General features: G+C 49.8%; 1 protein-coding gene across 2 annotated transcripts in view; it reads right to left on the bottom strand.

Moving 5' to 3' along the window:
• LOC142471246 (E3 ubiquitin/ISG15 ligase TRIM25-like) overlaps window positions 1–21,505 on the bottom strand; it is a 29,687-nt gene extending 8,182 nt beyond the window's left edge. Inside the window, exon 1 of one of the 2 annotated variants that reach the window (XR_012789379.1) lies at window positions 19,245–21,505. Coding sequence is in view for 1 of the 2 variants with exons in the window: in XM_075578055.1 (XP_075434170.1) it covers window positions 19,915–21,471 (1,557 nt within the window). In the remaining variant the exon portion in view is untranslated. Of the gene's footprint in view, window positions 1–17,228 lie in introns of those variants that run through there. The other variant, XM_075578055.1, reaches the window with a different exon arrangement.
• Window positions 21,506–22,129: the final 624 nt, after the last annotated feature.

Here is a 22,129-nt window from a genome sequence, read left to right as displayed (position 1 = left end):
GGATCCCCGCCTAGCTTAGAATCGGTGGACATACCCTCGGAAGAGGAGGTGAAACGGACTGGGGGGAGACAGCGCAGTTGCGCTACGGAAGGCACTTCTCGGGGGGGGGGGAGAGTTGAGAACGGCCGCGGTAGGCCGGTGGCTGCCCCCTGTGGCTCCCGATCCAGTGAAAAAGGCCCCGGGATCATCCAGGTGGTCTGTACCGCGATCGGCACGGACATCGGGGGTATTTTCCCAGGGGGATGAAAGCGATTCAGGGGAGTCACACAAGTTCAAAGAGCACCGTTGGTGGGCCCCACTCTTTGAAGGGTATTCTGCATGGATGGACCGTACTCGGTTTCTCATCCGGAGGGAGGACGTGGTAGACTACTGGTGGGCAGTAGGAGAGTTCACCCCTGAGCAGAGGGACAGAGAGCTGCAGGATAGGTGGATTCAAATTGAGCATAGGGAGATAGAACCCATGGGTCCCGACATACTGTCAGATCCTGTGGATCCTGATGAGCCCCTGTCATGGGTGTTACCTGGGAGGGCAGGTAGAGCTGAACTGACCAGGATCAGCAGAGCGGAACGGGCGATAATGGCTCGATACAAGTCTTCCCACGGGTTGGAGTACCCTTACGTCCCTGAGCCTCTCATGGATGAAATAGAGGAAAACAGAGGGAGGTGGCTTAGGGAGACCATTGAGATATACTTGGTCGGTAGGGGAAGTGCAGTGATAGGAAAGAAGGCCGAGGAGCGGATAGAGCATTTAATACGCATATGGGGCATAGGAAGGAACATCTACAAGCATAAGGTGACCTATAGGCCCGAGAGGGGACTGCCGAGACATTACTATGTTACGGTCCTGGATATGGGTGGAAGGGAGGTAAGAAAACCTGACCCCAGTCACTACTTTTAGGAGGTACTATGCATTATGCGGGTTCGTGGCTGCTGGTCGGGGCGGGCTTGGCGGAGTGTACTGTAGACATTTTTGTGTGCATTATGAAAATTTGTAAGATGTTCTAATTATGTTTTGTGTTACAGTGCTTCCTGGAAAAGGGTATACAAATTTAGGTCCCAGCGAGGACGATGGGATTCACCAGGGGGAGAATGTAGCGATCATATAAAATGGCTACAGTCATCTCTCCTGCTGACAGTAAGGCCTGGTAAGTTGTGGGCATGCCAGCAGTAATTATGGAGGTTTGCCCTCACACCCTGGTGGGGTGCCCTGTGTATGAATGGGAGTGGTCACATGCTCTGACTCCATGGTTAGTGATGTCAGAGGTGTGTCAGCTTCCAGAGTGTACATAAGGCACAGCACTGTGTCAAAGTTAGTCTAGTTCTGGAAGGAGTGGTTCTGTCAAGTTCAAGTTCAAGTAGTCAAGACAGTTATGTTCTAATAGCTGCAGTAGGAGTCTGTGTCCAGGGACCTGGCGCAGAATAAAGATATCCCGGCTGGGATAGGGAATCCCTGATCAAGGTGACATACCTTTTAAAGGGAAGCACGGGCACCATGATGGGCTAGAGACACCCCATTGTGGAGGGCAGCTAGCCCATCGTATCAATAAAGATGAAGCTGATCACAGAAACCCTCGTGTGTAAGAGTCAAGTGATTGCACAGGGGGCTGCACCACCAAGGAGTTCCTCACCAGGACCATCCCCAAGTGACCGAAGGGACCCTGATGAGGTGGAGGCGCTGCACTGGAACTAGGTAGGACTCAGCACACTACCTCAGCTGCCTGTCTGGACGGGCCCTCCCCATACACCATCATGCGGGAGACTCAGGAGTCCTGTTGCCAACAGGTGCACCACCAGACACTATCATACTGTAATGGGGACCGGTTAGACCACAGGGGCCAATGTGAGGTTGGGTGGGTCAGGCCGGGCCAGAAATACCGTTACATACCTAACACAGACAAGATTGCAAACCTAGAAGGTGTTTTTGGATGCATGGTAACCTTATATTGTAGTGCAAAGGGTTAATAATTGCTACATAGGTTGCATTGTGGTTCCATATATATGATATAGGTGTCACTGTGTAGCTGCTCCCTGTGGATCAGCAATAGGCGCACACACAGCACGCTGCTCCTCGCTTTACCAATTATAGCTACACTAGTATAACAATCTATCTATATATATATAATCCCAGCAGCGCCTGTGTTACACCCTGACAGCACAGGTACTGTGTCTATGGGGATCTGATATCATTACTGACGATTTAGTCTGTCTATGTACACAATATATCTAGAGCCAATACTAGGCTAACACCAGCCATAATAATACAAGTATCTGCACTGGGAGCACAATAGTACCTCACTATATCACTGGGGGGCCACTATGTGACCTAAGGACCGCAGGAGGAAGGGAAGATTTGGCCATCAGCTCTATTATAGGTACCCAGAGGCCACTTACCCCTTCTCTCCCTACCTCCTCCGTGGGGATCATGTTAATACTTTAACCTATTAGTCTGTGTATTTGATAAAAATAAAACCTTTATGTTTTGGTTCAGGTTTAGACCCTAAATTGTTCTGGTGGTTGGACCATAGGATGTTCTCAGACAATAGTTCTGTGATTATAGCAATGAGAGCGATCAGTGGGGTTCTTTGGGCCCTTCTTTGGGTTCTGTCTGTGTACTGTTTTTCTTATTGTAATACGGGAAAAAACATTACAATGCAATCTGTTTATTTTTACATTTTCAACAAAAGACAGGTGACCGTCTGGGTGGGTGACTGCCTGGGTGGGTGACTGCCTGGGTGGGTGACTGCCTGGGTTTGACTGCCTGGGTGGGTGACTGCCTGGGTGGGTGACTGCCTGGGTGGGTAACTGCCTGGGTGGGCGACTGACTGGGTGGGTGACTGACTGGGTGGGTGACTGACTGCCTGAGTGGGTGGGTGACTGCCTGGGTGGGTGACTGCCTGGGTGGGCGACTGACTGGGTGGGTGACTGCCTGGGTGGGTGACTGTCTGCCTGGGTGGGCGACTGACTGGGTGGGTGGGTGACTGACTGCCTGGGTGGGGGACTGCCTGCCTGGGTGGGTGACTGCCTGGGTGGGTGGGTGACTGCCTGGGTGGGTGACTGCCTGGGTGGGTGACTGCCTGGGTGGGTGACTGCCTGGGTGGGTGACTGCCTGGGTGGGCGACTGACTGGGTGGGTGACTGACTGCCTGGGTGGGGGACTGCCTGCCTGGGTGGGTGACTGCCTGGGTGGGTGGGTGACTGCCTGGGTGGGCGACTGCCTGCCTGGGTGGGCAACTGCCTGGGTGGGTGACTGACTGCCTAGGTGGGTGACTGCCTGCCTGGGTGACTGCCTGCCTGTGTGACTGCCTGGATGGGTGACTGCCTGGATGGGTGGGTGGGTGACTGCCTGGGTTTGTGGGTGACTGACTGCCTTGCTGGGGGTATTTTTTAAATATTTATTCGGGGGTGTGGGGGTATTTTTTAAATATTTATTCGGGGGGCGTGGGGGTATTTTTTAAATATTTTTTCGGGGGTGTGGGGGTATTGTCAGTCATGCTGAACCTGCATGCGCTTTCATTATAAAGCCACCCCCCCCCCGCTTACCTCCCTCCGAAGACCCTGAGCTTTGCAAACCGCCGGCGCTGACCCAAATGGACCCGCCCTCCGAGGCATCATTATGGGTCAGCCGCAGATCCATATTGTTATAATCTCACCCAATCTTCTTGTTTACTGATGTGTGTTACCGAAAAGCCTCTCCGTAACGCACCCACAATCTCCCCCCCCCCCACAAATCTGGTGAGCCCCCCGAATGGGGCCCATATAGCGAATTATTGGCGGGCACTTCCGTGGCTCTTTCTCAATGATTATCGTGGCCAAAATGGCATACGCCTCTAGCCAATTCCAGAATGATTTGGTATAGTGTCCCTGTCCACGTCCTTATCTTTGTCCTGTGACCTATCCGACCTCCCCTTAGCGTCCTTATAACCTGGCAACAGTGAGAATATTTCTACGTAATTGTCACGGGTTGAGACCGGGTTATTTACACCTTTTTACCCGGATCATTCATTGTGCAAAACAAGGAAGAGAAATAAAGTGTCATTTATTCGGCATAAATTCGCTTACACACAATGAAACACAAAATACAGACACAAAGACACACTTACTTTGGGGCTGGGGTTGAAAACTAGACTCTCCTAGGTGCAGGGATCTCTATGGGAGAGTTTTACCCTGACCGGGACTTAGCCCGGAATCTCCTGGAACCCAAATCGGCAGAAAGTCCCACACGCCCCCGCTACGTTCCCTCCTGAGAACCTGGTCCCTCCTGACCGCGAGTTACTCCCAATCTCCTGGAACTCAAATCGGCATCAAATCCCAGCGCGGCCGCTACGTTCGATTCTGGGAACTTGGGCGCAGAAGTCGGGACTTAGTCTCAGGCGGGCAGGATTTCCAGGCTTGAAATAGAAGCCGGTTGCTTTGCTATTACAAACAAAGCAACTTTGAAAAGCTCTTTCAGCGCAGACTCAAGGGGAACGCACAATCTGATTGGCTCGCGGCTTCTTATAGTATTCTCTGCTTCATTCATAAAATAGAATCTGAGCGGACAGCCAATCAGCACGTGGGAACTTTCCACAGCAGCCAATCGGAACCAAGCCAGCTAGAAAAGCCGGGTCAGTGGGAAATATGAAACAGCTAAGGGGCACACGCAAGCTGCCACATACCCCTCCAGCTATCCCAATGCCCCCCGCTGGGACAGGCCCCCCAGATCTGGCAGAACAAGTGGCATCCCGGGGGACGGCCGTTGATCTCCGGACCTTGTACTCCACCTTTCCCCGCTGACCAAATGCTGTCCCCACCTCTGGGCTTCCTCTGGCTGCTCTGAACTCCGATGTCCAGCAGACATGCCGGCGCCTATGGGTTTGCACGGGCTGCCTGTGTGGGCATCGGTTCCGAATGTTTAAACATATTAAAACTATATTTGTAAACACACTGGGTCTCGGGGATCCCCGTCAGCAATGTGGGACTTTAGGGGAAGGACTTGGGGGTACAGGGAACAGAAAAGGAAAAATGTTGTCTCTTTATTTCTGCTGCCTTATCCCCCCACACACTTTCCCTGTGACTCAGTTTGGACTCAGAGGCCCCCTCCCCCCCAACCTTATATATGGTTGGGGCACCCACAAACCCTATACAGGTTGTGGGTCACCTTGGCACTAGCTGGGGTACCCTCCTTAACCTAGGGATTCCCTCAGCTACAGGAATAAATATGTATCCCTGTGCCTCATTATCTGTCTGTCTGTCTGTCTGACGCGGGAGACAGGTCTCCTAACACATTTATATTTCAGGGATCAGTCACACGGCAAAACCAGGGAAAGGAAACAAACTGATCGGCGCCGCCCCACTGGTGAAATGTAACACAACACCGCCACCCGGTGGTGGATAGGGTCAATAGCACCTGAGCAATAAACAGAAGTAAAATAATAAGAGTTATTAGCAACAAATAAAATAAATAAAAATCTCTAACCACTACTCACCCTCTGAGAAGAAGCAGCCGGTTCCTTCAGCAGATGTATTAGGATTCGCCGTCGGTCTGTCGCAGCCCTATACATTACATATAGCCATGTGCTTTCAGGAATCTGCTTCTGGGTTTAACAAGCCATGTATCTGACTTCACACGTACTTAAGATATTTTATAAAATGCGGGGTAGACTTCAGTGTTTAAATAATAACTACGAACGATCAGCTTTATTAATTAATCAATTAATATATTTATTTATTTCATGTCCGGTCGTATTCAGGGATTGGTTTTGTTCTGTATAATTTTGCAGTTGGCGAATTTAGCGAATCTGCCAACTGCACTTTCAACAGTAGCTCACCTATCAACCAATAGGAAGGGGACGCCTGATATATTAGTGCAGGTAGTCAGGATCAGAGCCACCCCCTGAGGAAGTTGGCTCCGAGCCAACGAAACGCGTCGAGTGTTACGTCACGATTGTCTAGTGTGCTAGAGGAGGAGAACAATCACTGCCGGACCTGGACAATCGTGACGTCAGGACCTTTGGGAGAAACTAGTGCCTTTTCCAGCGGCCGCTGTAGGAGAGGACACGAGGCGAACCGAGTAGGAGAGACGTCCGCCAGAGCCCGACAGTAAAGGAGGAGAGAAAACCAACCCGCATCACAAAGATACCTTTTGTTGTCCTGATTGGCATTTACAGATGTGAGTGAACATCTATCTGGGACTGGTTTTATATGTGCTTATTGTATTAAAGTGTTTTACTTACTGCACTATCAGTCCCTCTTTCTCCTGTCTCTGCTGAAGAGTCGAAAATATCTGCACTTACCCCCATACTCATCACCCCACCTACAACCACCTAACTACGGATGGGCTGCAGTTTATTCATTGAATAAGTCTGACAACCGCTCCTTCACCTTGTGCAAAACAAGGCAGTTAAATAAAATGAGGTTTATTTTGGATAAATCCTCGGCAACACATAAGAATACAAAATACAAAAATATACACACTTACAGGGGGTCTGGGGAATGAGATCTACCTTTCCTAGGTGCAGGAACCCACTTCAAATGGGTTTCCCCTGTCCGCTTCTCTGCTCCAGGATATCAGAGTGCTGAACACACAGCAGCCACTCTGACATGTATCTCCAGCTGGTCACAGTCCAACTTCACACTCCTTCCCAGAGATGGACCTCTGCAAACTTCACACTCCTTCCCAGTGTCTCGCAGATGGTCCTCTAAGAGAATCTCCACACTCTGTTCCAGAGTGTCTCTTCCTCTGAGGGTAAACTAGTGCTCTGATCAGCAGCACCCCTTATATAGCCCTCAGTGGCTATCCTTTACATGGGACAGGGGCTGCTGGCCAACCAGAGCACGGATTGAGTTGGTGTCACAAAAGCCAGAGGAGGGCGTGCTAAGGCACTCAAGACCTCCCACTGGGTAGAAGCCTCAGAGCCTGGGCAGTACAATTCTCTATTTTTTTTCAACTTTATATTTTATTGAATTTTCAAAAGGTACAGACTATTTTGCACAAATTATGAAACACTCAATATACTCTGTAGCTTGTCCATATCTGTCTGAAATAATAAGACGCACACACCAATCACACATCAAACAGGTACAGGGGGGAAAGACAAACTGGGGAAGAGAGGTATGGGGGGGTCACTGAAAATCTTCTATCCAGCGCCATGCTGGGCATATCTCCACACGTCTCCATCCTGCTTTTAGCTCTGGTGCGGGAAACCTCTGCAGCTTCTTATGCCTTCACAGGCTTCCATGTATATAGAAATTTTCCCTTAACTTCCTAACCCAATCGTCCCTTCCCTAGGCCCGTCTCTATACACCTTACTCCTCCCTGAGTGCAGGCTGTCACAGGAGAACTCACTTATTTCTATCATAGCCAAATGGAGGAGATGTGGTCACCCCTGGAATGTCTGTTTGTGCCAACCACGGCAGCCAGACCTTTTGAAAATTTGAGCCAGTGTCGTTGACCAAACTCGTCAGCTTCTCCATCTGGCAGACAAATTCTGTTCCGAATCTTTTCAATTGTTGGAATCGTGTTCTGTTTCCACAATGCTGCGGTCTCGCACCTCATTGCCATCGCAAAATGGACTATCAATTTGTTCCCAGCCCTTGACAGACCCTCCAGTGGCTTATTTAACAGAAACAGCCAGGGATCCCGGGGAATTTCGGGGCCCAAGATTTTCTGTAACCAATTCTGAATCTGTTCCCATATTGGGATCAAACGAGGGCAGGACCACAGCATGTGCAACAAGTCACCCAGCTCTCCGCATTGTCTAGGGCACAAGGGGGAGTACCCTGGTACAAATCTAGATAATCTGACTGGGGTGAGATACCACCTCATCAGTACCTTTTATATGAGTTCTCCTTTAACGTCGCGCAGATCGAACTTTTTGCTGCCGCCTCAAGTATCGTTCTCCATTCCTCTTCCTCTAACGTCCTCCCTAATTCTGCTTCCCACTGCGTCATGTAACCTAGTCTCAGCCCGTGGCTGTTGCCAGGATCGATCACTTCCCTATATAGTCTAGATGTGAGTCCCCCTGTGTCGTGCCCCCGTGCACAGAGCGTCTCAAAATTCGTCATCTTAGGATGATTTACAGTATGTGTTTGGTATAAAATGCCCTGATCTGGAGGTATCTAAAGAATTCGGTGTTGGGAATGTCCTTATCTGACTGAATCTGTCTAAATGTTTTGATTGTGTTCCTGCCCTCCAGATCCTTCAATCTCCTGTACCCTCCCTGCCTCCACCATGTAACCCCCCCCCCTTCTTCCAGCCCTGGGGCAAAATTTGGGTTCCCCCACAATGGGGCCATCAGTGAGTGCCTCGTAGTCAGAGCACTATCTAAATTTAGTGGCCTCCCAGATTGCAATTGAGTTGTTCATTGAGGCTAGCGGTTTCTTTATCTCCTTGAACCTAGATTTTGGGTACCAAATTAAGTTACTAATTTCTAGTGGGGCGCAGAGTTCGCTCTCTATGCCCACCCATCTGCGTAGCTTCGGATCTAGATGCCATTGAATAATTTGACTTAATTGGGCCGCTCTGTAATATGAGAACAAGCTAGGTACCGCCAGTCCGCCTGTGTCTTTGGGCCTCATCATTATTCTAGCCTTTATTCGTGCTTTTTTGTTCTTCCAAATAAATTTAAGAACCTTTGTCTGCATGTCCCTAATATCTGCATTCTCTATGGGTATGGGAATTGTCTGAAAAAGGTACAATAATCTGGGAAGAAGGTTCATTTTAACGCTATAAATTCTTCCAATCCATGAGATGCCATATGATGCCCATTCTTTTAACTCTCTTCTCAGGGATTGCAAGAGCTTAGGATAATTTGCCTTATATAGCAATTTTACTTCCTTGGTCAAATTGACACCTAGGTACTTAATTGCTTTAGGTTGGCAATTAAAATTAATCTCTATTAGTTTTTCTGTATCTTTTGGGAGATTTAGACTCATGCCTTCAGATTTCGCCTGATTTATTTTGAAACCTGATATCCTGTTAAATTTTTCCAGCAGGTCAAAGAGGTTGGGTAGAGAGACCAGGGGCCTGGACAGCGTCAGGATGACATCATCCGCAGACAATGCTGTCTTATGTTCCTGGGAATGAATTTGAATCCCTGTAATGTCCATGTTTCCTCTAATCCATACTGCTAGTGGCTCCATGCATAAGGCGAACAACAAGGGCGATAGCGGGCAGCCCTGTCTTGTGCCACTCTTGATTTTAAGAAATCCTGACGGGAATCCCTGATGAACTACCCGTGCCATAGGATTCGTATATAGTGCTCTGATTGCCCTCAAGACTCTGTCCCCAAATCCAAACGCTACAAGCGTGGCATCAAGGTACGGCCAGTCTATCCTATTGAAGGCTTTCTCTGCATCCAAGCTTAAAATAATTCCGGGATCTTGTTGGTATTTATGTAATCTATAATATCAATAACCCTTCTAGTATTATCGGCCACTTATCTACCTTTAATGAAACCAACTTGATCCGGGTGAATCAGCCAGGGTAGAATAGCACTCAATCTATTGGCCAGCAATTTCGAGTAAATTTTTACATCCAAATTAATCAGTGAGATCGGCCTATAGCTTGGGCAATTTGTGGGGTCTTTACCCTGCTTATGAATCACCGAGATGGACGCCTGCAGCATCTGGTCCGAGAAAGACCCCCCCCTCCAGGATATTATTGTACATCTTTAACAAATAAGGGGTCAGGATCCCAATATATTTTTTGTAATATAAATTTGAGAATCCGTCTGGGCCCGGAGCTTTTGCAGGTTTAAGATTAGTAACTACCTCTTGTAGTTCTTCCGCTGTAAACTCCTTCTCTAGGAACTCTCGCTCCAACCCCGTCAACCTTCTCAAATCCGAGTCTGCTAGAAAATTCTCTAGTGCCCTGCTCGTGTTAGCGTTGTGTTTCACCTTCTTCCCATCATACAGCCCTTCATAATATGTTCTCAACTCCTGAACTATGTGTTTGGGATTTGAGGTTAACTTTCCTTCCCTGTTCCTGATTGCGTGAATTGTATAGTTGGATTGTGTTGCGGATTTTATTTGCTTGCATGGTATCCGGCTTGTTCGCCTTTTCAACTCAGTGTCTTTTCAGCCTGGGAGGTAAGGAGTAGGTTAAGTTCTATTCTTACATCTTTCAACTCCTTCAGTGTCTCCTCTCTAACCGTACTGTTATGTAGTATAGAGAGTTCATGAAGCTTTTCTCTTAGCTGATTTATTTTGGCTTCCCTCTTTTTTTCCTTCCCTGCCGCTATGTTGATCAACTTTCCTCTCAGAGGGGCCTTATGAGCCTCCCACAACGTTATGTGAGATTCCACACCGCCTTTGTTTGTCTTTAAAGAATTGTGAGATCTCTTTTTGTATGGTTTGTGCGATCTCTGGGATCTTAATTAATGATTCATTGAGTTTCCAATTTGCCCCATGGCTATCTAATCTGATTTGAGAGCACCGCAGCTCTATTGGTGCATGATCCGACCATGAAATATCATGGATTCCTGAATAGGAGATCTGCGGGACCAGTCTATTCGACACAAAGAAGTAATCGAACCTGCTGTAGCCGTCATGTGGGTGCGAGTAAACAGTAAATCCCCTTTCTTCCGGGTGCTGTTCCCTCCAGATATCTACAAGTTGCCTTTCCCTAATACCCTGACGGAGAGCGTCTACACCTCCCCTTTTGATTCTACTTCTTTGTTTGTTTCCGTCCAACGCCGGGTCTAAGTGTTTGTTAAAATATACCATACTACTATGCTCCCCTTCGCCACCCCATCCCGCTGTGCAAAGAATGTCCTAAAAAATTGAGGGTCATCTTCACATGGGGCGTATACCGATGCTAGCGTCAGACTGCTCCCATTCACCGTCCCTGTTAGGATAAGATATCTACCGTCTATGTCCCTTTTTAATTTTTAAACCTTTAAAGGCAAATTATTGTGGAACAGTATCGCCACCCCTTTTATTCCTCTGCCACGGAGGCCAGATAGAACTGGCGGAAGTGCCCGTCTAAGAAACTCGGGCTATTTCTAATGCTGAAGTGAGTCTCACAATATCACACCTGCTTTTCTAGTTCTGTACTCCCTAAAGGCAATGCGTCGTTTCTGAGGGCTGTTAAAACCTCTAACGTTGTGTGTCATCCATGTTAGTGCCATGTTACTACTACTTTAGTGAATCGGCGTACCCTTGGCGTACGCACTTTCGGGTCCCTTCCAGAGATCTGCCACCCCCAGTGTCCTTCGTGCCGTGCGACCGCTTCCAACCGTGACCAACAACTTGGGGGACAGGAGGGGGGGAAACACACAGGGATAGACAAGGAAAACCAAACCACACCCAACAAATCCAACACTACAAACAACAACGGAAATGAGCTGTATTTGATCCTTTCGGACCTAAGCTCAACTGCCCCGGGGCAACGTGCCTCCCTCCTCCCCCTTCCACCTGGGGGCCGCTGCTCCCACCCTCCTGGAGCCTCCCTTCCTCTGGGTCTTCACCTATGGGTTTAGCAGTCTCAGTCCTCATAGGTTGTCGGCGCATGTCCACTGCCCGGATGGAGTAGCTTCTGCCCACCCCCCGGCGTATTCCTACATATTACCCCAATGTCTGGTATAACATACTTTTTAATAAGTTCTCTATCCACCTATACTCCCATTTCTCGCCATTATAAACTCTGCCCACTGGCTAGAACTCTTTTCCCACCTCCACTTTTACCTTGGTGACTGCTGATCACTTTTCCCTCTATCTGGAGTCTGTGACACATCTCTTTACAGTATCGCACACCTAGAAATATTGTGATAACATTTATTAAATGAGACGAGATTGTGGAAAAAACAACAACCGAAAAAGAACAGTCTAAATGCAGATGGAAAAACTTTTGGGTGTGTTAATTCACAGGGTGTCTTGGCTCATATGTGCAGCCTACTCACAAGATGTAAGTGGTATATGGGCAACAACTGGTGTCTTGAGTATATGTGGTCTCCTATGTCCAGGCGTTGATTCACTCCACCCCAGGTATTCAGTGTGGTGTGTGATGCAAAGACAAAAGGACATATCCATGGTGCAGATCAATGGTATAAAGGTAGGTATTTTATGTACGTTATAAAAATGCGCACTTACAATAAAATCAAATTAAAACCGCGTGTATCGCGTAACCGTGAAAGAAGTGAGGATATGGTACCGCCGTAGCTCACCCCGCTGCCACCGTTCTGTGCCCATCAGCTTTCCCGCGTACAGCTGACTGCTGCCTGGTCGCACGCTGCAGCGCCTGCAACTCGATTCCCCGGCGGTCTCCAGAGCGTCGCGTCACTTCCGGTGAGGCTTCTATGCTTGGCAGTCACAAGGCACCAATCCTCTCTTCCTCTGGGCGGTGCTCCCCTACGCGTTTCACCACTAAGAGTGCACGGCTTCGTCAGGAGTATGACGCCCCCTCCCACTTCCAACATTTAAATATCAAACACAACAGAAAAAACCTGACCCATAATTGATCAATAGATATGGGGAACTCATTGGAGCTGATTTGTTCACATCATTTACAGTAGGCAAAAAATGTGCTAACAGGATGAATATAAACTGTCCCCAGATATAAGATCCAGAAATAGAATTAAACGTTTTAAAATGACATCTGATGTTAAATACACATATGTGAAAGACCTATTAATAGTGTCTACACGACCACCCACGGGAGCAGGAGGTGTAAAAAACGGGAACATATTGGCATGACAAAAAATTGCTTCTCTATTTATACAATGATGTGGACACATCTGGGGTAACCATATTTATAACAATGCTGACAGTCATGGCTGTACAAAGGTATGTGGGACAATGGGACATGACGGTAATGGATGGATCACGTAGTGTAATACAAATTACAGAGTACATGGTATCGGTAAAAATACATGATAATTAAACAACTCTAATAAAGACGACTTGATGATCTCCTAGAGCAGGGGGGCGCAAAATTTTCCCTGCGCCCCCCTGCCGGCTGTCCCCTCACTCCCGCGCCCCCCCCAACCCCAACTTACCCTCGCTCCGGCGTAATGACGTCACGTTGCCATAGCAACGTGACGTCACATGACCTCGCAGCGTCATTTTGACGCCGCGTTGCCATGGCGACGCCGGGAGGAAGCCGCCGGAGCCACGGGTAAGTATGGTTTACAGAGGCCCTGCAGCTCCCCCGGCACTTAATTTAAGTGCCTTCGGGAAGCGCGCGGGGCCTCTGTAAACCCCGCGCCCCCCGTCGGCAGTCTCGCGCCCCCCCTGGGGGTCGCGCCCCATAGTTTGCGCACTGCTGTCCTAGAGGGAGAAGGGATGAATCATGGGGGAAAAGAGGCAATGTTAGTAACTAAAAATGCTTATCTCAGGAAAGGTGCAACATCTAGTCCCATATTTAAACCCCGGGGGGAGGCGGTTCTCAATGTATGAATCCAGAACGGTTCTCTCTTTACCAGTTCTAAGTTTCTGTCTCCCCCCCCCCTCGCCAATGTGGTTTCACAGACTCAATGGCCCTACAGGTCAGGCCCGGGGTTTCTCCCTGGTGCTTTTCTAGGAAGGGGTTTGAGACGCGGTGTGTAACTAGTTTCCTTTTTATGCTGCTGAGATGTTCATTAATTCTCTTCCTGACCGGTCCTTCGGTTTTGCCAATATATTGCCATTTACACGGGCACGCGAGCATGTAGGCGGTGGGGTCTGTTCTACGGGTGATACACGATTCTACGAGGAATTTCCCCCCCGTGATGTTAGAACTGAATTCTGTTTTATTTATTGATTTGAGCTGACACTCTCTGCAGCTGCGGCAGCCAAAGAAACCATTACCGCGCTGAAGCAGTTTGTCGTTTGTAAAGTACCTCTTATTAATGCACCGGGTGCCAGGTTATTTTTAAGATTACACGCTTCCCTGAAAATCACATTCGGTTTTTCCGGTATGATTCCACCCAAAATGGGGTCATTCTTGAGAATACCCCAATGATTACTGATGATGTTTCTGATTTCCTTTGCTTCCCCAAATGGATCCTTCCTTCTAGAATCTTTTATTTTTGGTTTCAATAAATATTCTCTGTTGAGCGAATCTACCCTGGACATTGCCTCATCTAATCTTCCCTCGTTATAGTTTCTCTCTACAAACCTCCCTATCTATTGGCCGGTCTATTGGCCGGCATATAATAGGTCTCCCTATCACTGCAATTTCTTTTAATTCATGTTAACTGCCCAGATGGCACATTGTCCATCCATCTGGGCAGGTGGCACTTTGTCCATCCATCTGGGCAGGTGGCACATTGTCCATCCATCTGGGCAGGTGGCAGCTGGATCTGAATATAAAATTGTTCTTATCTGTATCCTTGAAATACGTTCTTGTTTTTATGTTACCTTCCTCTATGAAGATGCCTAGATCAAGGAAATTAACTTGGCCGCCACTGATATTGCTAGTGAATCTTAAATTACTAATCATTAGTATTCAAAGACTCCAAGAAGGACTCTAACTCTCCCTGTTCCCCCTTCCAAATTAAAAACACGTCGTCGATGAAACGATGCCAGAGGACCAGGCCCGACCCGAGCTCTTCACCCTGCCAGATCTTCTCGTCTTCCCAGACGGCCAAAAACCGGTATTTTACCATTAACCTAAAGTTCATAAAAGTGTAGTCAATCCCCCAGGCAAGCCCATTGTCTCGGGGATTGACTCACTAACGGCCAACCTGTCACTGTATATAGACAGGTTCCTTCAGAAATATGTGGTGCAACAAAGGGCGTATTTGAGGGATACAACACGTATGGTTAACATTCTAAACAAAGTAAAGTGAGAGCAACATTATCTAATGGCTACGTGCGACGTAATGTCGCTTTATACATCAATAGAGCATGATAAAGGTTGTGAGGCCGTAAAAAAAGTTCTACTAAGGGATGTGGACTTGACTGAGATACAAGTCAATTTCATTATAGATGGGATTAGGTTCCCCTCCGAGCTATGCTAACCTATTTATGGCCATCTGGGAAGATGAGAAAATCTGCCTGTGTGTCCTGTCTGTGTCCCCCTGCAGTGGGAGGGACAGATGTGAGGGGCTGTGGGTCCTGTCTGTGTCACCCTGCAGTGGGAGGGACAGATGTGAGGGGCTGTGGGTCCTGTCTGTGTCTCCCTGCAGTGGGAGGGACAGATGTGAGGGGCTGTGTGTCCTGTCTGTGTCACTCTGCAGTGGGAGGGATAGATGTGAGGGGCTGTGTGTCCTGTGTTCCCCTGCAGTGGGAGGGACAGATGTGAGGGGCTGTGGGTCCTGTCTGTGTCACCCTGCAGTGGGAGGGACAGATGTGAGGGGCTGTGGGTCCTGTCTGTGTCACCCTGCAGTGGGAGGGACAGATGTGAGGGGCTGTGGGTCCTGTCTGTGTCCCCCTGTAGTGGGAGGGACAGATGTGAGGGGCTGTGTGTCCTGTATGTGTCCCCCTGCAGTGGGAGGGACAGATGTGAGGGGCTGTGGGTCCTGTCTGTATCCCCCTGCAGTGGGAGGGACAGATGTGAGGGGCTGTGGGTCCTGTCTGTGTCACCCTGCAGTGGGAGGGACAGATGTGAGGGGCTGTGGGTCCTGTCTGTGTCCCCCTGCAGTGGGAGGGACAGATGTGAGGGGCTGTGTGTCCTGTCTGTGTCACCCTGCAGTGGGAGGGACAGATGTGAGGGGCTGTGTGTCCTGTCTGTGTCCCCCTGCAGTGGGAGGGACAGATGTGAGGGGCTGTGTGTCCTGTCTGTGTCCCCCTGCAGTGGGAGGGACAGATGTGAGGGGCTGTGTGTCCTGTCCGTGTCCCCCTGCAGTGGGAGGGACAGATGTGAGGGGCTGTGGGTCCTGTCTGTGTCCCCCTGCAGTGGGAGGGACAGATGTGAGGGGCTGTGTGTCCTGTGTCCCCCTGCAGTGGGAGGGACAGATGTGAGGGGCTGTGGGTCTTGTCTGTGTGTGCAATCACCCCACACGTCTGCCTGTGATGTCTCTCCCACTTACTCACCCTCTGTCTCTTTCTCTCTCCACAACTGCACTGATTGAGATTGGCCGTCTCTTGTCATGTGGTCTCTCTTGCCTGCAGGGGCTTCTGGGAGTTGTAGTCCTGCTTCTCTTCCGTTACAATTTTATTTACAGACGTGAACTACGAGTCCCAGAATCCCGTGTAAAACGGTGACATCATAATGATTCAACCAATCAATGCGCAGATCTGTGGTAACCACAACCCTCCCCCTCCCCCACAAGGCTGCAGCAAGGCCCCGCCCCGCAGTCAGGCAATGAGAGCCAATAAGAGCCAAGGCCCGCCCCACAGTTAGCCAATGGGAGAGCTTGAGAGCCAATGAGAGCCAATGAGAGCGCACACAAACCCACAAACACAATATATACTGTTTCTATGGGTTCCCCTGCTGGGCCGGGATCAGTACTCCTAGCTCCTGGTTCTGATTAATACAGCGGTACTGTGTGTAAATAACAAGCAGCGGTCCTGTGTGTGTGTAAATAACAAGCAGCGGTACTGTGTGTAAATAACAAGCAGCGGTACTGTGGGTGTGTAAATAACAAGCAGTGGTACTGTGGGTGTGTAAATAACAAGCAGCGGTACTGTGTGTGTGTAAATAACAAGCAGCTGTACTGTGGGTGTGTAAATAACAAGCAGCGGTACTGTGGGTGTATATAACAAGCAGCGGTACTGTGTGTGTAAATAACAAGCAGCGGTACTGTGGGTGTGTAAATAACAAGCAGCGGTACTGTGTGTAAATAACAAGCAGCGGTACTGTGTGTGTAAATAACAAGCAGTGGTACCGTGTGTGTGTAAATAACAAGCAGCGGTACTGTGGGTGTGTAAATAACAAGCAGCGGTACTGTGGGTGTGTAAATAACAAGCAGCGGTGCTGTGGGTGTGTAAATAACAAGTAAAAGGGATAAAGGGGAATGTTACAGGCAGTAGAGGCTTTTTCCCTAATATCTCAGGAGATAATATACACATTAAATCATGGGGCAGTAACCCCATTATTTCCTATGAACAGGACAGGTTTATCCCTATGAAACGTAAATGTTTGGCAGATATCCCCACTGCATATTATATGCTGCAGTATAACAAGAAAGGCGGGAATCACTGCACACAGCAGAATAACAGGAATAGAATAGACGCTCATTGGGAGGTGACAAGATTAATAAGACTATCAGATATTATATTATTATCCCACGCGCCTTTAAAGCTGCCGTCCCACCTAGGGCCAAAATAAAGCAGAGTTATATCCGGGGAACTGACGCATCTCTTTACAGTATCACACACCTAGAAATATTGTGATAACATTTATTAAATGAGATGAGAGACGCGGTGAGATAAACACTTGTCTGACAAACATTCTCAGGGAGAAGCAGGAATATGTTATTCTGCATCATACAATTCTTATATTATAAAGCATTTCCATTTACTGACACAGCACAAACATATATATGTAATGGGTATACGCTCCTATATTACTTCTATACGCTCGCTCCCAGAACAGGAACTAAACAAAGATTAACGCAATCAGATATCCCCAGGACAGGTATGTGAGATATATATATATATACACATTGCAAAGTGCTGAAGGGCCCTCTGGGTAACTGATTAATACATGAGATATATTCCCCTGTTCTCTCCCTCGCTCACTGAATCCCTCCCAGTATATTCTTATTTCTGTGTACTAATACCCTCTGGGTATTTCTTTTAGTGGGAGGGACAGATGTGAGGGGCTGTGTGTCCTGTCTGTGTCCCCCTGCAGTGGGAGGGACAGATGTGAGGGGCTGTGTGTCCTGTCTGTGTCACCCTGCAGTGGGAGGGACAGGTGTGAGGGGCCGTGTGTCCTGTCTGTGTCACCCTGCAGTGGGAGGGACAGGTGTGAGGGGCCGTGTGTCCTGTCTGTGTCACCCTGCAGTGGGAGGGACAGGTGTGAGGGGCCGTGTGTCCTGTCTGTGTCACCCTGCAGTGGGAGGGACAGGTGTGAGGGGCCGTGTGTCCTGTCTGTGTCCCCCTGCAGTGGGAGGGACAGGTGTGAGGGGCTGTGGGTCCTGTCTGTGTCCCCCTGCAGTGGGAGGGACAGGTGTGAGGGGCTGTGTGTCCTGTCTGTGTCCCCCTGCAGTGGGAGGGACAGGTGTGAGAGGCTGTGTGTCCTGTCTGTGTCCCCCTGCAGTGGGAGGGACAGGTGTGAGGGGCTGTGTGTCCTGTCTGTGTCACCCTGCAGTGGGAGGGACAGATGTGAGGGGCTGTGTGTCCTGTCTGTGTCTCCCTGCAGTGGGAGGGGCTGTGTGTCCTGTCTGTGTCCCCCTGCAGTGGGAGGGACAGATGTGAGGGGCTGTGTGTCCTGTCTGTGTCCCCCTGCAGTGGGAGGGACAGATGTGAGGGGCTGTGTGTCCTGTCTGTGTCCCCCTGCAGTGGGAGGGACAGATGTGAGGGGCTGTGTGTCCTGTCTGTGTCCCCCTGTAGTGGGAGGGACAGATGTGAGGGGCTGTGTGTCCGTCTGTGTCACCCTGCAGTGGGAGGGACAGATGTGAGGGGCCGTGGGTCCTCTCTGTGTCCCCCTGCAGTGGGAGGGACAGATGAGGGGCTGTGTGTCCTGTCTGTGTCTCCCTGCAGTGGGAGGGACAGATGTGAGGGGCTGTGTGTCCTGTCTGTGTCACCCTGCAGTGGGAGGGACAGGTGTGAGGGGCTGTGTGTCCTGTCTGTGTCACCTTGCAGTGGGAGGGACAGGTGTGAGGGGCTGTGTGTCCTGTGTCACCCTGCAGTGGGAGGGACAGATGTGAGGGGCAGTGTGTCCTGTCTGTGTCACCCTGCAGTGGGAGGGACAGGTGTGAGGGGCTGTGTGTCCTGTCTGTGTCACCCTGCAGTGGGAGGGACAGGTGTGAGGGGCAGTGTGTCCTGTGTCACCCTGCAGTGGGAGGGACAGGTGTGAGGGGCTGTGTGTCCTGTCTGTGTCCCCCTGCAGTGGGAGGGACAGATGTGAGGGGCTGTGGGTCCTGTCTGTGTCATCCTGCAGTGGGAGGGACAGATGTGAGGGGCTGTGTGTCCTGTCTGTGTCCCCCTGCAGTGGGAGGGGCAGATGTGAGGGGACGTGTGTCCTGTCTGTGTCCCCCTGCAGTGGGAGGGACAGGTGTGAGGGGCCGTGTGTCCTGTCTGTGTCTCCCTGCAGTGGGAGGGACAGATGTGAGGGGCTGTGTGTCCTGTCTGTGTCCCCCTGCAGTGGGAGGGGCAGATGTGAGGGGACGTGTGTCCTGTCTGTGTCACCATGCAGTGGGAGGGACAGATGTGAGGGGCTGTGTGTCCTGTCTGTGTCACCCTGCAGTGGGAGGGACAGATGTGAGGGGCTGTGTGTCCTGTCTGTGTCACCCTGCAGTGAGAGGGACAGATGTGAGGGGCTGTGTGTCCTGCCTGTGTCCCCCTGCAGTGGGAGGGACAGATGTGAGGGGCTGTGTGTCCTGTCTGTGTCCCCCTGCAGTGGGAGGGACAGATGTGAGGGGCTGTGGGTCCTGTCTGTGTGTACAATCACCCCACATGTCTGCCTGTGATGTCTCTCCCAGTTACTCACCCTCTGTCTCTATCTTTCTCCACAACTGCACTGATTGAGATTGGCCATCTCTTGTCATGTGGTCTCTCTTGCCTGCAGGGGCTTCTGGGAGTTGTAGTCCTACTTCTCTTCTGTTACAATTTTAGTTACAGCCGTGAACTACAAGCCCCAGAATCCCGTGTAAAATGGTGACATCATAATGATTCAACCAATCAATGCGCAGATCTGTGGTAACCACAACCCTTCCCCTCCCCCACAAGGCTGCCGCAAGGTCCCGCCCCGTAGTCAGGCAATGAGAGCCAATAAGAGCCAAGGCCCGCCCCGCAGTCAGCCAATGGGAGAGCTTGAGAGCCAATGAGCGCCAATGAGAGCGCACACAAACCCACAAACACAATATATACTGTTTCTATGGGTTCCCCTGCTGGGCCGGGATCAGTACTCCTAGCTCCTGGTTCTGACCCAGCCATTATAACCTACCCAGAACGCAGCATGAAGAGGCTCAGTGAAGGTGGCAGTGACGGTGTGTAAGTGTCTGATCGGGTCACACAGCTGATAAAAGGACAGCCGCCCAGCCTCATAGTCCAGGTATATTCCTAATCTCTGCACTGGAGACTCGGGATATATCCGTGTTTGTATTGTGTCATGTATCACTGAATGATTATTATCCCACATGTGCAAACACCAGGACTTCTTATTCTGTCCTATGAGGGACTGATGTCCTTTCCTTACTATACTGGGATAGGAAATCCCTACCCTCCTGACCCCTGATTCACTTATCTCCACTTCCCAGTAATGTTGTCCTGAGGAAAAACTCCTGCTGCTTAAAACCTGATTATACACAAATCTCCCTGGTGTATTTGGGCGTAACTGGTCTGTTTCTGAGTAGGATGCAGTTTTCAGGTCACCTGATACAGATACATCATTAGCAGCTGTATTTACATCCAGTAATATGCCTGAATCCCCCTGCACACAGAACCCGCTCTTTGCTATTAGATCAGTCACAATATCAGCTAATCTCTGGAAGGTCAGTGGGATCAGAAGCTCATCCAAATCCCCTACAGCAGGGACCTTATTACCCTCTCTCTCTCTGTCCTCAGCATTGTCTGACTCCCGTCCCTGTAAGACAGTTACTGGATCAATGATGTTGCTCAGCTCCTCAATGTGAAGCATCTTCCTGGACAGCGCGTCCTTCTTTATTTCCAGCTGCTGGATTAGATCAGAGACTGGGAGAGAAACCTGCTCTTCCCACCTGGTGATCTCACTCAGGACTCGCTTCTCTAGGACTTCCAGCTGTGCCCTGATGTCCCTAATCAGGGCAGTGACTCGGGCTGTTACCCCAGCTGCTTTCTCGTGCACTTCTCTCTTCTTTCCCTGCAGACTCTGGGCCCTTTTCTCAGTCTCCTCTCTCACTGAGGTCAGTTTCTCCAGAACATGTCTCAGTTTCTCCTTCTTCTTCTCAGAGGCCTCATTCAGCGACTCCACCTGGTGTCCCCTGTGCTCTCCGACCAGGCAGCAGGTCACACAGACACAGGCAGCATCCTCAGTGCAGTAATACTCTAGGAGCTTCTTGTGGACGGGACATTTCCTGGTCTTTAAGGAGGTGGTTGGCTCAGTTAAGACGTGTTCCTCTGACTTGCTGTGTCTCTCTAGGTGAATATCACACAGGGAGGCGTCACACAGCAGACATGTTTTAGCAGCGGGTACAGAGGAGGTAACACAGTAAGTGCAGAAGATCACAGCCTCCTCCTGCTCTGGCTGAGTAGAAAGGAAACGCTCCGCTATGTTACACAGCTTCAGGTTCCTCTGCAGTGCAGGGCGCTCCTGAAACTCTGCTCTGCAGTCAGGACAGGTATAAAGTCCAGATCCCCCCTGGGAATCCCACACACTCCCAATACAGCCCTGGCAGAAGTTATGCCCACATCTCAGCGTTACAGGCTGGGTATAAATGCTCAGGCAGATGGGGCAGGTTAGCTCCTCTCTCAGACCAGCAGACGCCATGCTTGGAAGCAGCAACAGGAAACGAAACTTAAATTCCCTTATTATTCAGCACACAGGGGGCGGGGAGTTTGTTACTCAGACTATTAACCCTGTAAGTTCCTGGCTGCAGTGTACAATAGGAGGAATAAGAGTAGTTAAAAGAATATGCAGCATGTTACCTATCTGTGCTCACATGAGGCGTTTGGTGACATGTGATAGGTGTTGCACTTCACGGGTTAGGTATCCTTTTAAGTCAGCTTTGTGTTATACACCTCAGCATGTTCCTGCAGTACATGGGCTGACGGTAGGGCTTAGCCGGCCTTCATTAAAAAAGGTGGAGCCCGGCTGGCTGCCCCTGAAACCGTATGGCAAGGGCTGAAAGTGTCAGCTCTTGGGTCTAATATTGTACCTTACTGTGTTGTCCTGTAATGTTGTTCCCCTTATACTGTCCCTATAGGGTTATAAGCTAGGAACTGTGTGTGTGGGGTAACTATGTAAGCCCAGTGGGCTAGTTAATGTATTCTCTGTGTATTCCCTTTGCCGCAGGGGCCCATAGCTGCCTGTGCAGCTTATAAGTGGGCTGCCTTGTATGGGGGGCCTCTTATGAGAAATAGCTGCAGGGCAGAGACTTCAGGAACATGAGGAAAATGGGGGGTAGTTTAACCTGTATTGCCTTCCA

This window comes from Ascaphus truei, chromosome 20 (assembly GCF_040206685.1).
Source record: "Ascaphus truei isolate aAscTru1 chromosome 20, aAscTru1.hap1, whole genome shotgun sequence".
Taxonomy (NCBI): domain Eukaryota; kingdom Metazoa; phylum Chordata; class Amphibia; order Anura; family Ascaphidae; genus Ascaphus; species Ascaphus truei.
Note: the sequence above shows the minus strand (reverse complement) of the source record. Positions and strands in the feature narration are given on the sequence as shown.